The 16,377-nt window shown below is 41.3% G+C and overlaps 2 protein-coding genes across 7 annotated transcripts in view; one reads left to right on the top strand and one right to left on the bottom strand.

Annotated features, from left to right (window-relative positions):
- prepl (prolyl endopeptidase like) lies at positions 1-7,322 on the bottom strand. Of its 3 annotated transcripts, XM_042432647.1 has the most exons (16): positions 6,924-7,322; positions 5,917-6,045; positions 5,562-5,628; positions 5,165-5,339; positions 4,972-5,060; positions 4,731-4,857; positions 4,436-4,652; positions 3,753-3,944; positions 3,429-3,641; positions 2,959-3,134; positions 2,522-2,738; positions 2,114-2,263; positions 1,741-1,867; positions 620-708; positions 161-309; positions 1-84 (listed from the first exon to the last, which is right to left on the bottom strand). In XM_042432647.1, exons 1-15 carry the CDS (start codon positions 7,050-7,052, stop codon positions 232-234), a joined length of 2,175 nt encoding a protein of 724 aa, XP_042288581.1. In that variant the 5' UTR covers positions 7,053-7,322; the 3' UTR covers positions 1-84; positions 161-231. The 3 variants fall into 3 exon arrangements, with proteins under 3 accessions (XP_042288581.1, XP_042288582.1, XP_042288583.1); XM_042432648.1 differs by lacking the exons at positions 1-84; positions 6,924-7,322 and adding an exon at positions 6,361-6,534 and having other exon boundaries at positions 218-309; XM_042432649.1 differs by lacking the exons at positions 1-84; positions 6,924-7,322 and adding an exon at positions 6,405-6,494 and having other exon boundaries at positions 218-309.
- The window catches only part of camkmt (calmodulin-lysine N-methyltransferase), a 121,215-nt gene continuing 111,613 nt past the window's right edge, over positions 6,776-16,377 (top strand). For 3 of the 4 annotated variants that reach the window (XM_042432654.1, XM_042432651.1, XM_042432655.1), the window contains exons 1-4: positions 7,421-7,540; positions 7,615-7,809; positions 9,238-9,416; positions 10,197-10,261. In XM_042432654.1, the coding sequence (XP_042288588.1) occupies positions 7,648-7,809; positions 9,238-9,416; positions 10,197-10,261 (406 nt within the window). In that variant the 5' untranslated portion in view covers positions 7,421-7,540; positions 7,615-7,647. Of the gene's footprint in view, positions 6,884-7,420; positions 7,541-7,614; positions 7,810-9,237; positions 9,417-10,196; positions 10,262-16,377 lie in introns of those variants that run through there. The other variant, XM_042432652.1, reaches the window with a different exon arrangement.

The following is a 16,377-nucleotide window of genomic DNA, read 5'->3' as shown; positions in this document are numbered from 1 at the left end:
GTTATAAGGTTATTACAGCCTTACAGAAGCAATCAAAGAGTCTTCTTCCTTGTTGAGGGATGCTAAGTCATAGAATAAAGATGACCACTTCAGTTACACTCACTGTTGTCTTCTCGTCTACTAATATTGTTAACAATTTGGGCACCATTGTGTCATCTTAATTGTCATGGCTGTAATGGTGGATGTTTGGACCATTGATGTTTCATTTGCGACTTCCCTCAGGTAGTCTTGCTATCTCTTCCTCTTGCGGGGAGGTCGAGGAGGATCCAGACCCAGCTCTGTGTAGAGAAATGCTAGCTTAAGGGCTTCCTGTGTTGGGGAGAAAAGACAGAGGACAAACTGCTCAGTTTGTACCAAACAACTCTCTCAAAACTGATATTAGTGTTGTTAATGTGCACAAAAAAATGGATTTCCATACACCTCCATTGTATTGGAGTTTCCAGCAGATGTCTTAGAGTTCATGAGCCTTATTTGCCTCATTTGTAGACGTACAAGCACAAATTTTAAAAGTTTGACTTGAAAAACTTGGGGGAAAACTTATCTTTATAATACTTTTTCCAAAGTCACAAATCCCATTGAGACTTAGGAAAAGTCCCTTACAGTCAGCAGAGTTCATTACCTCCTCCAGCATCAGCTTGAAGTCCTCTGGTCCGAAGTGATTTGCTCCAGGTTGAATATTCAGAACTATGTTTGGTGCTGGTTCGCATTCTAAAAGAAAGAGGAAGACAGTGATCAAAGGCAAAATGAGGGGAGAAGATCTCTAATCTTTAAAACTCAGACATTTCTCTTATCTCATTATATGCCCACTTTCTCTTTTCCCCTTCTCTCTCTGTCCAGTTGCCCCAAATCCTCGCTCTCTCTCTCTTTTGAGTCTATCTTCACTCCTCTTTTATTCATTCGTGCTCCCATCTGATATTGCCCTCCCTCTTCTCATCCCCCTCCATATTATCCCCCCTCCCTGTCTCTGTGGTACGGGCTGTTTCACAAGTGCGGTCTTGACCTTGACAGCTCCCAGTCTGTGGCGTCTAATCTCTTGCTCTGATACACTATCTCTTTACCATGCTAATGGGCCTGCCCACCCGCCTGCATGTGTCTATGCCATCAGCACTTTATCAAAGACTCCAGAGAACAGAGAGAGACAGATTAGGGAGACATACACACATACACAGACACTTAAGCTGCCGTGTGGATGTGTGTATGAACAACAGAAAAGTGAGAGAGGGAGAAAAAGAGAGGTGATTTGTGCATTTGAAAAGAGTGGAGGCAGAGCGACAGAGAGAGAGAGAGAGAGAGAGGGGTGTAAAGAGGAGTACCACCAATGTGGTGAAGGCAGATTATAAGTGAGAGGGAGAAAGAGCCTGTCTAGGGGGAAATGAGAGCAATTAGCTGACACACACACACACACACACACACACACGCTATACTACAAGGTGACCTATGCTATACTTTGGTCATGAACTTCAAATACTGTACTTTCCCCAGACAGACAGCCATGCGTCTGTTACTGCTGCCTCTCCAGACATGCACACTGACACTACTGTTGGGAGTTGACCCTGAACTATTAAAACCCCTGACAATGCAGAAATTACACCTAAAAGAATGCAGAGCAAGTGGAAAATCCATCCTGGAAGGCACACACACAAACACACACCCAGAGAAAGATGTACTCAAACACATATTTATACAATAGCAACAAGTGATTAAGCTGTTGTGCTGGTAAGTGTAAGAGAGTGTGTGTACCTGACTTTGGCTTTATGGTGAAGTAAGTATGAATAGCTTTCTTTAGCTGCTCGGTGTATTTTAAGACACCTGCCAGAGGCACCCTGGTATCATCACTGTAGGCTGTCAGCAGCATCGATGGGTAGCGCTAATTCACAAACACACGCAGACACAAGATGGTTAATTTAGTTTTCATTATGGGGGAATTTAAAATGAGTTTTCAACATAATTTGAATTGATTCTATCAATGTGGAAACATTTAAAATATGCAGTAAACTGAATAAAGGAAAACGCTGGTACAAGTGGAGAACAATTATGGATGAATTTTTTTTTTTTGCCCAGTGCACAAAAAACTGCAGCTATATTTTCCCCTGCCCTGTTTTCCTCTCCATACCTGTGGAGTAATGTTGTGAAGGGGACAGTAGGAGGCGATGGCGTGTCTGTGTTTTGGGTTTCCCACAGGGTCCCCCCATTCTTCTTTATCCTCCAAAGTTAGAGGCAGGCTGGGGTCCTCCATTGTTCCCAACACATCCAGGAAAGGAGCCTGAGCACAGGAAAAGAGGTGACTTGGGATGTGTGTGTGTTTTAGGTCATCTCTTATGGTGAGGCACTGTGGTGTTGTGTGCAGGGAGACTGTCATTTAATCTGTATTTAACCCTTCAATATTGGCAAATTCCAGCTCTGTTAAAGTGCCCTTGAGGAAGACACATAGTCCAATATTCCTATTCTTTTGATATAGAACAACAATTAAAGCTACACACTCCACATGCACACACAGTTCTCCAAAGGCTTAATATATTACCTGCAGTGTAACAGCCCGCATTTTGTGTGGGTGTCTATTGCACAGTGCCCCCACTGGCACAGCTCCAGCACTCCTGGCTGTAAAGACAGTGAGTGAGGGAGATGAAACTCCTAAGGAGAAGAAGTGGTGGAGACAGGCTTGGAGGTCCTCCACTCCTCTCTGCTTCCCCTCCACACGAGCTTGTCTTTGCCAGGACAGACCCCGCTCTCCTCCACCTCTACAAGGTGTAAAAGCAAAGAAGACAGATTCCCTTTAGCATTCGAAGCAAAGTTTGAATTTGAAAATTAATTAGGAACATTTTCAAACAATTTCCTGCTGCACATCAATACATAATAAATATGAGCACATGTATTACTTACATAAAATGTCCTCATCACCAAACAACCTGCTGAACCAATCAGGTTACCTTTTAGGTTGCTGGAGAGGTGATCTGTTACCTGATGTGGCAGTAGGCCAGAGCCCAGCCCTGCTCCAGCAGCAGCCTTTTCTCTGGGCAGAACTCCATGTTGAGATCCCTGCCATAAGCCCCGTAGACATGGACCAGCAGTGGCGCCTGTCTCAAACTCTCTGCAGGCACTGCATGAAACAGTGTGACTGGCACCAAGGTACCATCCTACAGAGGAGAGGCACAGAGACTGAATGGGGAAGACCTTACCTACTGTTAACTGATCCTGAAACAAGTTTTAGAAATAACCTTTGCATATGTCATCGCTTGCTGCTCTCTGTTGGGTGTATGTGTATGAAGAGATGCATGACAGTGTGTACTGTTGAAGTCCTCTGTCTCTGGTGGCTAGTTGCCAAAAGAGCTTAATCAGTGGACACTTGAGTCTTGATAAAAAAATGCTAACCTCCCTGCTGATAGTGTTTCAGTGTGTGTGCATGTGAATTATATGTCAAGTGTTCTCACTTGGCTGCAGGCCTCCAAGCGTGTGGTGATATAATTGCTGTGTTTCTCTGGGGAGGGCCCATCTTCAGTGCCTGATAAAAGGAGCCCATCCTCGGGGTATAGACAGTAGGGCACTGGGGGGTGGACTGGAGATGAGATCAGGAACTCGAACACACTGCGTTGGTCTGCCAAGCCTGGTCTTTTGTTCTCAATGGCACAGGCCCAGGAGGGGAGCTTGGGATTACAGAAATATGAGAGTATAAGAGATGAATACATAAGAACAAAGAAGGAAAAACAACAAAAGGAAATTAAGAGTAGAGTTTTCTGACACAAGCATACACTGACCTTTACAGTGTATGCCTCCTTGGGTTGGGTCACCGGGATCACGATCAGGACAAGTTCATTGGCTGGTGTTTTTGCAACCAACACACAGTGGTCTCCGACTACATCCATGTCTTTGACTGCAGTGCCAGGGCTGGGGGAAAACAAAGGCTCCCACGAGACCATGGACGGCTCTGAGACAGGGGCCTGTACCACCTGGGGGGGTGTACCGAAGGGTACATCATGATTTATACATTTATACAGGCACCAATTATTTCCAGTCAAATCACTTAATTAGACAAATTACAGGGTGGCAACGAACAGACACCTTTTTAAATGTTTTAACTTTTAAATTTTGAGAACGTTTCAGGACATAGAGGGCATGGTTAACAAGCTTCAAATTAACAACAAATACTATAGGTATCCTGTATATACATGTCTGTGTGTACATTTATGCAACATTGTCATCCTGCATTATCAGCTGACAAACCAAACCTCAGCCCTAGCACAAAGCAGATATGCATACCTAGTGGAAGTTAAATGTGTGCTATGAGTATATTTGTCTGCTTTGTCCACCTCACTATTTCCAGAAGCTGGTGATAAGGTGCAGTTATGACCGTGACCACTGTTTCCACATTTCATTTCTGTGAAATTCATACACGCTTTAATGTGTGTATATGTGTTTATATATATTATCTTCACACTACCTGATATTCCTGTCCAGGCCCTGTATTAGCCAGTATAATCAGCCAACTTCTCCAGTGCTCCACATGGTACAGGAGGTCCAGCTGGCGTGGCTGAACCAGAAAGGGCTCTAAACTGGATGTTGTCCTATCAATTAGCAGCACCTCTGAACTGGTCCTGCTGTTGCAGTTGATGGTTAGTATCTGCCGGTCTCTGGAAAGGGCAACCTCCACAAACACACTGGGAAGATGATGGTGTTTAAAATAAGAGATGTTGTCGGGCTAGATACGGATTAGATGTCACATGACTTACACTTACTCGGGCTGTGTTTCCTCATAAACAGAGGTTATCCTACTTCCAGTAGAGGTTAGGTCCAGACGAAACACCTTACTGCAGCGCAGACCCTCCAGAGTTGAGTAAAACAACACCTCATCAGTGGCCCACTCTTCACCCATCCAGACACAAACATACAAAAAAAATATCCTTTTATTTTAGTCAGTGCTCTACTTCCTCTATTGCTACTGAAATATTGTTTAAGTGCAAACTATTTAAAATGTACCAAAGCTGAAGACTTTGTCCAGTGTAAGTATGATGCGTGGGGGATGCAGAGGAGGGGAATTTCTTTTTCCAAGCCTCACAACCACACACCTGCAGTATCACAGCACAATCACTCATTTATTAATTCAGTAACTGTAACTGTTTAAAATCTGACAATTAAACATGTTTTGTACGATTGATTCTGTTCTGTTCACCTCAGCTCTTCTGTGTGAGTAGTCTTTAGCGTGGCAGCAAGATGCCCTTCCTGTGGGGACAGACGTATTCTCTGGATGGTCCACTGAAACCTCTGCTTCCTCTCTTCCTTCTCAGGTCCTGTCTTCTCCTCCCCTCCAGAGACTTGTCCCAGATCTAGTACTTGCTCTGGCTTACCTACAAACAGAGAGAAGAAACTGAGTCATTCACAAAAAATGAGAATATGCTGTAGATACTGAAATAAGGTTTATGTGTTTCAGAGCTGTAAACATTTATATTAATTGCACTGCTACCTACTTCAGAATAATATATGTGAAATATGTACATTTTTAATCCCCTTTAGTTAAGCTACACCAGGTTGGTTTGGAAGGTTAAGCTACAGGCATGTTTTTTACTTACTCTGTCTCTTGTCCATTCTGTAGATGCCGTCACCTTTAATGAAATACACATGGTGACGTCCACGCAGCTGTGTCAAGAGAAATGAAAGTGATTCATAAAAATGATGTGGAATTTCACAAATGCCTCAAAGTTAGCAAACTGAATATGAGCCTTTTAAATTTGAGCCATTGCACACAGAAATGTACTGTACACCCCGTGCTCCTGACAACATGGGGGGAATGTTTATTTGCTGGTTTCAGTGCCTAGCACTAGGAGATAGGTCATGATACTGGGATGCTGTTCAAAGAAATCATAATCACAGTTCAAAATCCTACTAATGAAATGATTCAGGCAGAAGGCAGAAGATGAGCCATACCACTGAGTGATCGGGTATGTTGGAGAACCTGCGGTATGTTGCCTTCAGTCTCCTGGTGAAATACTTCTGCAAATCCTCGTACCTCTCAAGTCCAGTGCTGAGATGATCAACTGATGAGTCCGAAGTGTCCTAAAATAAAACAATTATAAAAAAAATGTAAATTTGGCCAATGCTATTCCAATCAAAATCCTTGTTTCCTGTGTAATAGTCATTGGGGCAAGACATTGAACCCTTAAATAAAAGGATTATATTTTGTAAATCAATTAATTGACATGTAACTTATTTATTTTTCATTCTGGCAACGTCAAAAATATGATCTGTAACTGAAGAGGTTTTCATCTTTGCAATAAAATGTGCTATTTCTTATTTCTCAAAGTGTAGTGAGATAAGTGACAGGAAACCTGCATATTTCTCCAGAAGGTGTTCACTGTGCAACTATTTCACCTTTTCCACCCATTCAGTGAGTCTCAGTCTTTTCAGGTACGTACCATTCATGATTAATATGCATCCAGGGTGAGCATTAGCTGAGTACAACAGTGTTATGATAAACATGTTGTGTATCTTGATTACTGAACAACAGCTTTACTGCCACCTTTGAAGAATTGCAAGAGTAGTAAATTCTTCTCTTGTGATTTTCTGTGCCCAATGTAATTTTTTTAGGCTGTAAGGATTGGCAAAGTGGTGATTTGATGCAGATGTGTCATGTAACGCTACTTTCTATTAAGCAAACATGTTGACTGTCCAACAATGTGCTGCTGTCAAGTCATTATAATTTTAACTCTAAGTCTAACTCTGTTAGACCTGTGTCAGTGCAGAGAGCCACATCCCAATTTCAGCCCATGCCCTTATCTGTGGCACCTACAAGAGCAGTTTTGTCAGCCTGGTAAACAGACACCGTGTTTAATAATGTAACGTTATCGACAAGATAGGTTAACAGTCAGTAATCTTACACCAAGGCTAAAGTGAGGTGAGTAAAACACATCGTTAACTGAGCTGAGCACCCTTACCGACGTGTAACAGCGTTGGACGGACAAGGTGAGACATCTTGTCCGTTTACAGACGGCGAACAACCGAAATCGTAACCGAGATGTTGTAACGAAACGAGCAGACGACCGAAGCAGAGAGAGAACGGCCATTATAGAGATTTAACGGCTAATCAGCTACTTTATCAGATGATAGCTGTGTTTTAACTGGTTTAAACTTGCTAATATGCGTTATTGTCATATTCAGGACAGCAAACGTTTCAATATTTTACACGACAAGTAACCAAGCATTGTATTTCAACCTGCAATATCTGTTTTTTAGTTACGTTAATCAAATCTGCCGTTTGTTTTAACCGTTGACAGCTGCGAGCAAACCCTACGCACGTGCATTATTTCCTAAACAAAGCCCGCTGTTGATGACGTAGTGAGGAAGGCCAGACACAAATAATCGAATTCAGATAAGCGCAGCCGCCCGTTTGTACCCGAAATCGAGTATGATTGCGTCGGCAATCCATTACTATGTCTCAGAATGCCGGAAAGTGTACGGAAGTAGCATGCATCCATTGTGGGTGTGTAACAGGTGATTTCAGGCAACCTATATCTGTGATGATCTACGCGTTGGTGCAGTTTACAGAAAAAAGGTCTTATTTTTTGTATTACCACATTGCTGCCGATAACTGTGACAGTTCCACAGCAAGTAAAATTTGTTTTACAGCCTTATTTCCGCCCTCAACTTCGAGGATAAAAAATGGAGAGGGACTCTACCGGCACTGCAGAAAAGAGCGACCCGGCTTCACCTGTGAGGAGGAATATTAATGAAGACACCTGCGCAGCTAACCCGCACAGCTCCCGGGCAGATACCTGTGGTGCTACTTACGTCGCCCGAGCCAGGTGGACTCTACTGAAACAGGTAACGTTTGCATCAAAAGCAGCCACAAACCTCTCATGGGTTTAGACTATTTTTCGCCAACACATTTTCATATTGGATGAATGTTCAACTTAAAACGTGTTGCTACACATTTTTGTGTATATATATGTATAATTATAATAATAATATGGTGAGGAGATCATATTACAGCAGTCAATCCTTCGCCTTGTCATGTTTCCTCCCTAATTTTGGCCGAGATTGTGTTGTATTATATAGTTAGTATAGGTCCTAGATGTGTGAAATATGTTGTAATGTATGTAATATGTATAAATTATGTAGATGTCATTACAATTTGATAATCCAACAGCAAAGAAATTGTCAAGACACAGATTTGTATTATGCCTGTCCCCATCTGCAGCAGTCTGTTTACGGCAATGTTGGTTCATTAGTACTAAAATCTGCTTCGACATACAGTAACCGGAATCATCACCATTTTACCAATAAGTAAATTTCTAAAAATATATTACTTCCAACTTTACAGTAACTTTGTCACCAGTTTGAAGCCTCTGTCCTCTGGCTACACAGTCTAACCAGCATTGCGTGTACCACAACCTTGTAAGAGAAGTAGCTGTAAAAGTAGGAATTCTACTTTTTCACCATAGAAGGGCATGACACAGACGTTACACTTGGCTGGCATTCAAAGCTCCCTGGAATGAGGCCGCCTTGTGCTCTGTACTTCTTCCCCCGGGCACACTAATGAACTCCATGTGTATGGCCTCCACCACAACTAATAGATATAGATCCCAATGGGAAATTACAGATTATATTTTACAATACTAGTGTTTTCATCATATATAAATCTTAAGAAACAGTAACAAAGTATCTAAGGCTCTGCTTATGTGCTATCTTAACAAACCTGATGTAATGGAATAAGTTTTTAACTAGAGCTGCAACAATTAGTCAATTAGTTTTTTGAAAGAAAAGTCAATTATTTTGATAATCGATCAATCGTTCAGGTAATTTTTTAAGCAAAAATGCCAAAGATATGATAGTTCCATGTTCTTTAATGTGAGAATTTGCTGCTTTTCTTGTTCTTACATGATAATAAATTGGTTGGACTGTTTATTGGACAAAAATGACATTTAATGACACCACCTTGTGTTCTATGATATTGTGGTGGACATTTTTCTCTGTTGCAACAAGAGAAGACCAAAATAATGTTGATTAAAAATGAGAAATGTTGAAAATATTCACCACCTGCATTGCAAATTACAGTCTTTCTGAAAGACATCATCTCTGTTTGACTAAAACATCTCACTACCAACACAACAGAGCATGACTGATTCATTCTGCAAATACTGAGACTTCACAGCTTATGAGACATTTTACAGAGTGAGGGGGTGTGCTCTTTCTTTTCCAGAAATTTATTAACTTCCCTATTTTTCCCACTCTCCTCTCCCTCTGTCTCAGGTGTTGCGTCAGAAGCAGGTGGACAATCCAGAGGTCAAACAGGTGTCTGTCCGCAGATTTGCCACGTTTGACCTTTTCAGCAGGAAAAGGCTTGTGACACAAGACCCTAGTGATACCTCAGATGACCAGTGGGTGGAGTACAGAAGTGTCCACTTTCCTGAGTGCAGTGCCTTACTCAGGTACACACACTGGAATGGACACACATAAGGGTCTAATTTCATGCTGGCACAGCTAAAGCGCAGTAACAGTACCTTTTCCCAAGTAGCCATTTCATTATATCAAAGCAGACCAGATTAGTTGGCCAGAAGTCGGTATCCAGTAAGTTCCGGGCTTATTCAGTGTCATGTTGCTTTCATCATCAAAGTTTGAGGTGCATGGATCACGCCTTGGAAGACATTTCACTATTATGAGGATATGAACATAGTCAATGACTAACTGAATTGTTTATTGAACCAGGGTAGAATAAATCATCAAAGTTAATTGCATCTGGACATGGGGTTGTTTTATAAATCATTGTTCTTTGTTCATCTGTTTCTTTTTATACGTAAAAACAGTTTTTAAATAATTTATTTTTGGGTATTTTATGCCTTTGTTTGATAGTTGACAGTAGAGAGATGATGGGGGATCATGTGCAACAAAGGTCGGACACAAACCGGCACCCTAATCCCCAAGCTGACAAGACACCCCATAAAAACAGTTTTTAACTTGAAACGAAAGAAAATAGTCATTGATTTGCAGAAATACATTGTTTTCACCACATCTTCTACATCTCAGTGATTTGTAATTACATGACATGTCTAACCCATGATCTCTCTCTGATACTTTTCCTTTGGAACAATGCCACGAGTTTAAAACAGTAATTAAGATTCTTTGTCTTATTTCACTGTCTGTAAGTAAAAACCACAATATAGTGTTCTCCCAGACTGCTGTATAATCCTCTATATTTTTCGGTCTCACAGGGATAACCTGGGGCCTCTTAGAGTTAATGAAGTGCTCAACAGTTTTGACAACACCGGTAATGTCTGTAAGTACTTATTTTATCTTACTTCTTAAAGGCATTGTATTTGTAATGTGTTTGTGTGTTTAAGTGAGCGTGCATGTGATTATGTTCACAGTGGAGTGTTTTACTTGCACTCCTCCCTGGCTTTTATCTCATCCACACACACACACACACACACACACACACACAAACTACAACTTTGGGTTAGCCTCATGCTCTGTGCTGTTAGTGTATGATTGATGGTTTGATGTTGGTGGTTTGATTCCATCTCTTTGAATGGAAGTGTGTCTCTCGTGTGGCTTCTACAGCGGTTTATCATGTACTCATTCCTCCCAACTACCTTCAAATGTCCTTTAGAAGGAAACGGGGCTGCAGTCTTCTTATTGCTTCAGTAGACAGTGATGAGTGGTTTGGGAGAGAGGAAAGAGGGATTTGCACATGCTCTATGATATGGAGTGGAATAGTATCATCTGAAACACAAAAGCCTCGTGTTTCTTCATTCATTCACCTTCATTCTGTGAAGATTTTGTTTATGGCATGCTCAGGGTGGTCTGACTGTAAGCAAGCTTGAGCTTAATTCAGTCTTACTCTGTTCTGTTTATTTATTACTTATTTGTTTTAGCAATGTCAATCCAGTCATAGAAGTATTTCTACTAGACATGTATGCCTGCTGTTTACACAGTCTGTATTTCTTGAACAATACAGCAATGTAGGTTTTGAGATAAGATTGCAAGTTATTATACTTGTTATATGTACTTTATAGCATGCAAAGTTTATCACAGTGCATGTTTATTTCTAGCATTACCAATATATTGTGGTTAATTAATGACCTGTATGCAATATAATACAACTTTATTCTCCAGGGTTGTGGACATGTGTCTTCAGCAGAATAAAATATTGCAACATTTAGACAAGGATTATTAGAAACATCAACAACAACGTATTGTATGTGTTAATGCAGTGATAAAAACATGAGTAATCTAATTATGGGTTTAGCTTAACAGACTTGCTTCATTGAGAATATACTTGGATGTGATCCCTTTTGATTCATTATGAAGCCCTCTCTGTGCAGGTCCATCTTCACAGGCATGTAATGGGTTATGACAAAGGTCATAGGTTAGTGTTAACCAGCCAGATGGCTCCACAGAAGTCTGGGTCGGAGGTGAAGGCCATGGCTAGGGGCTACCTCACTGCACACTGGGATCAGCCTATATAAGTAATGACAGAGCTCAGTGGCAGCTCTCATTCCAACCTACTAGAATGGATAATCACCTTTTCTCAACAAGGAGACAACAGGATCAATACTTTTTTTATTTGGGGAGAGAGAAAAAGAAGAGGTCATCATGTTTTTGCCTTGTGGCACTCCAGCAGCCTTCATTGTGTTCAGTGTGATTTGCAGATAACTCATTAACTCTGTTCTTTTGTCCTTGTCTTACTCCTCTAACATGTATAAAGTAGTAACTAGTGTAGAGATCCCACCTTACTCTTCCCTCACTCCACATATATCTTGCAGTATACCCCGTTATCCCTCTTTCTACCCCTCTCACCATTTCTCCTCTTTCTTCCTTCCACCCCTTCATCCCTTTCTCCTCTCAGCTGGAGTTATGCTTGGCCAGATGGGTAACTGAGTTCCTGACTTGGCCAGTGGATTAGCACAGCCGGAGATGAGAGCATAGAGGAGGGGAGAGGAGTAAAGGGGGTAGAGGGGAGATGGTGGGTGGGCATGCCAGAGGTGGTGGTGTGTGTGTGTGTGTGTGTGTGTGTGTGTGTGTGTGTGTGAGAGAGAGAGAGAGAGAGAGAGAGGAGTGGAGAGCCACTAGCAAGGGGTTCTCGTTCCTCAGACAATGAGCCAGCCATCTCCCTCCTGTTCTCCATCCCATGTTTGGGACTAGTAATGCGTGAGATCAATTAGGATTGGTTGAGAGGAGGCTCTGAAAGGCCCAGAGGTGACCCTGTCAGAGCCCTGGGGTATGTGTTTCGGGTGGGAGTCAGAGAGAAACCCCTCTAAATACACACACACATACACCTACTTATGTATACTCCTCATGAAGATATATATATAAGATATGTATGTATATGTATATATACATATATGTATATAGCCACACATTTATGCTCATGAACCCCCACACAGTCTCATTCACACACACTGATACACTCGGTCCACCATCACACCCTCTCCACCTTTCCTGCTATCTTGATAATCCCCCACCCCTGAGGTGTGGACAAGCCCAAATCCTAGGGGTCCTTGTCCTCCTGAATAGCAGGCTAAAAAGCCTGGCCGGATTAGCCCGCTGCCTCCAAAATGTGTGGACTCAGCTTAAAATTGCTACCCCCTCTCAGCATGACCCTCTCTCCCGGCTATTGTGTTTATCCCTCCACTGTGCATGTATGTGAACAATATGTCGTTTCTTAAGGTGATGATAAGCTGGAGTCAATGGTTTTATGTCAAGACCAGAGGAGCTGGCAAGGAGTCTCAATTAAAGATGTTTTAGGAAATTGAGAGTGTATCTTGAAGATGACATCATAGCACTGAGATGGCGCTGACAACATACCATTTTGATTATCTGGGATATTTGAGCACTTCTGCCCAATTCTAATGGGCACTTTGTTACTTGTGAAGAAGGAATCAAGCCCAAATGAAACCATATACTGTATATGGCCCAATGTTTAATGGAGAAATATTTTATAATCTATTGTGTGCATCATGTAAAATAAACTTTATTTTTTATCATTATTTTTTTATTTTTGCTTATTTGCATAAAGAGTCACTTATTGTATCCTATAATAGACAGTAAGTTAAGACTACTGTGTAAAGTTAACTGTTAATGCAGTGGTATGAAAAGACTTAATTGGGCACCAGATGAAGGCTTTAATGACTGTGATAGTTTGACTCTTGCAGTCTGAAGCAATGAAACAGAATAAGAGATACAAATGTAACTGCAGTGATATAAATTCACTCAGAATCTTTAAGAAGATTCCAAAGGAAACATTAATTGGGTCTACTTGGGTGTCATATGCATCACCCAGGTGAAAGGTGACTTTGTTGATATAGATACTGGATGATATGAGGTGTCCAGGTGGAAAACACCTGGCGGCCATCTGAAAGTCATGGAACTGCAGTTACATTTGTACGGCCGCATAAGGCTCAGAAAAAAACACGCAGCAGCCATCTGGCAAGAAATTTAACTGGATGCAACATTTGCTGAAACGCAACCCAACGTCACGCTGCGGTAGCCAATCATATACATGCAACACATGCGCACATTCCTGGTGGATTACTTTGTAACGTGAACGTTGTATTCGGCTATTTACCTCGTGATCATCGCGACGAAAGATAAAACATTTGCTGCTGTGAAAACTTTCCAGAGTTGTAAAATCCTGTTTGTAGATTGTATAAACCACTGCCTATTCATCTGTAACTCCAACTTGACTTCCTGGATCATATTTTATTGTCTCACTGGTACCTCAAACAACATGCCCCCCACCATTGTAGCCCCCTGCGACGTAGTGCCGAATCGCCGGATTTGGTCTGAATGCAGCCTAACTCGTTATATGTTGTGAGTGAATGGTTGGACCTATTTCCGAGCGGTCTTGATCACTTTGAAACTTTTTGAACTCTGAACTTCCGACCTTCCTGGTTCTTTAGCTGACACCGGGGGCTTGTAATTGTAAGAGAGCTTTGTACGAGAGTTGTTTGGGGTTTTAGGGGTGCTTGTTTCCTGCTAGGGATCAGGACTTCAGGACACAATACCACCCCTTGGGGTTGGGTGACTAAGAATGCATCAGGGGAGGTGTGTGTGTTTGAGAGGGTTTAGGTAGAGCTTGTTGACATTGCAGGGCTTTTGGTAAGAGGGCTTGTTAGGCTTTGGGGTTACTTGTTGGGTTCATGTCACAGGCAAAGATCACAGTGACAGACTGGTGTGTCCATATACACACACAAACAGGAATAAATTATATTTGCTGTGTGTTAGTATTTGGAAACCTCTACTGGAAGCCATGGATGCAGTTAAGCTCAGACTCATTTAGAGCAATGCTTTTCATGTCCCTGCATGAGTGCGTGTGTGTATGTGTGTGTGTGTGTGTGTGTGTAATCAAGAGCCAAGCATCCTAATGAAGCCTAATAGAGCCTTCTTCACCACAGCTGTCATTGTCTGAATGGCTGCTAGCCTTTCAGCCTCTCAGTCATCCCTATTATCTCCCACAGACTTCACCTATCACCCCTGCTGGTAAATACTATAAGCCCAGAATGTTTGAGTGTTGTGAGGGAGGGGAGTGAGGAGGGGGGGGACGGTTGGCTGGTCATCTCTATGTGTATATCTGATGTTTGCTGCGCTGTGGGGCTGTTTGTGACAGGAGGATGTGTGTAAAGATGAGGGAGGATAAATGTCAGCTTAGGTAACATATTTAATGTCTTAACTGGACACATAAATATCAAATAAGACAGTCATCACTATTCACTGACAGCCGTTGTGTTCTTGTCACTTCCTGATGCAGTTTTGGACAGGTGTGTGTGTGTGTGTGTGTTTTCTGTAACAAGGATGGCTCAGTCATGCGTGTTTAATGTGTTGTACCAGTGTCTAAGTGTTCATAGTGACTGTGTGTGTGTGTGTGCGTGTGTGTGTGTGTTGTAATAGGTGCCCCCCGTAGCCTCCCCTTGTGCCAAGCCTTTAGCGGAGCCCTGTTTGCATAATTATGCTAATTCATTGTGCCATAGTGCTAATTAGACCTTGTTAGACAATAGCGCTAGACTGGGAGCTGGCAGGCATACACACACATACACAGACACACACGCTCACTCAGACTGTTGTGTCAATGACAAGGTTTGTGGTCCCCCTCTGCGCTGTTTATAACATGCTCTCTATAGAAATGGTTCTCCACTGGTGTGCTCTGGACTGAGCTCAGGTGTCTCTTACAATTTTGATTTAAGCTAATGGAACAAAAATCAATACGACACAAGAATACTACACAAGCTTCCTCAGAATCTAATAAAATCGGTCTATGTCCATATTCTCGTAATCTTTCATTCCTCAAAGCTGATGTTAATTGCTCCTTTGCCAGGATTTTGTTGTATTTCTTAACTCCACTTATGTTATCATTGTACATTGTGACGATAACCAATAATACACACCTCGGTTGACTTTCAGTTCACCGTGTGATCGGATTATAAGTCAGTCCAGGACCTTTGCTTAAAGAAAAAAATACAGGAGGTCTGTGTACAGTTGTCTGTTCAAGAAATACACATTTCTTGAAATACTGATATATATGTATATACACATAGAGAGGTTTTAATTAACCAAAACATCAGATTGGGTCTAAAATTTATTTATTCTCTTGATATTATTAGAAAGAAAAAATGATATTTTTAATAGAGGCTTCACTATTAATTTCAAGACTATCTTTTAATGTCAGTAGTATTAGAGTTTTTAAAATGTAAAGAAGTTCTACTGCATGAATTTCTTTAAATGAAAATCAGTTGACCCAAACTGTGCTTTAGAATTTTTTCTCATGGTTTGCAATACCCCATTAACATGCTTCAGAGGGGTTGAATACATGGCTTAAGTTGTTGGAAATTAGCTAAACTATCCATAGCAGCTTGTGTTAAATGACGAAAACAACTGTTTTACTGTTATATATTGTTTTCTATTACACTGAAGCTTGCACAGGGTTTCAGACACCAGCGACTGTTGTTAAGATGCTGTGGTGTCACAGGGAGTGATTAAATCCAAATCTGTATGTTCAGTATTATGACTATGTAACTGACAGTGGTTTTTAATAGGACAAACATGCTATACAGATACTGTTTCCCCTCAAACATTTTTGTTGGTGGTCGTTGTTGGGGTTTTTCCAGTATCAATTTTAATAAATTGTATGGTTATTTTTTTAATAAATTAAATAATTATTTTTTCCTCTGTTATATATAGAAAAAATGTTTATGATAGACATTAAGAAGTTGTTTGATTACCATGTTTCAAGTAAGCCGAGTGAATTATAGCAGGCACAATTAAATGCCATTATGTGTGATGTTTGCTACTTTTATATCTTCTTTACAGTTGGATAAAACTGACAGACTGAAATGCTCCAAAACTGTTGTTCCAGAGCATTTTTAGCCATTGCCACAGTAATTGTTTCTAAGTCTA

Source organism: Thunnus maccoyii, chromosome 14 (assembly GCF_910596095.1).
Source record: "Thunnus maccoyii chromosome 14, fThuMac1.1, whole genome shotgun sequence".
In the NCBI taxonomy this organism is placed as follows: Eukaryota; Metazoa; Chordata; class Actinopteri; order Scombriformes; family Scombridae; genus Thunnus; species Thunnus maccoyii.
This window is presented reverse-complemented; position numbering and strand designations above follow the sequence as displayed.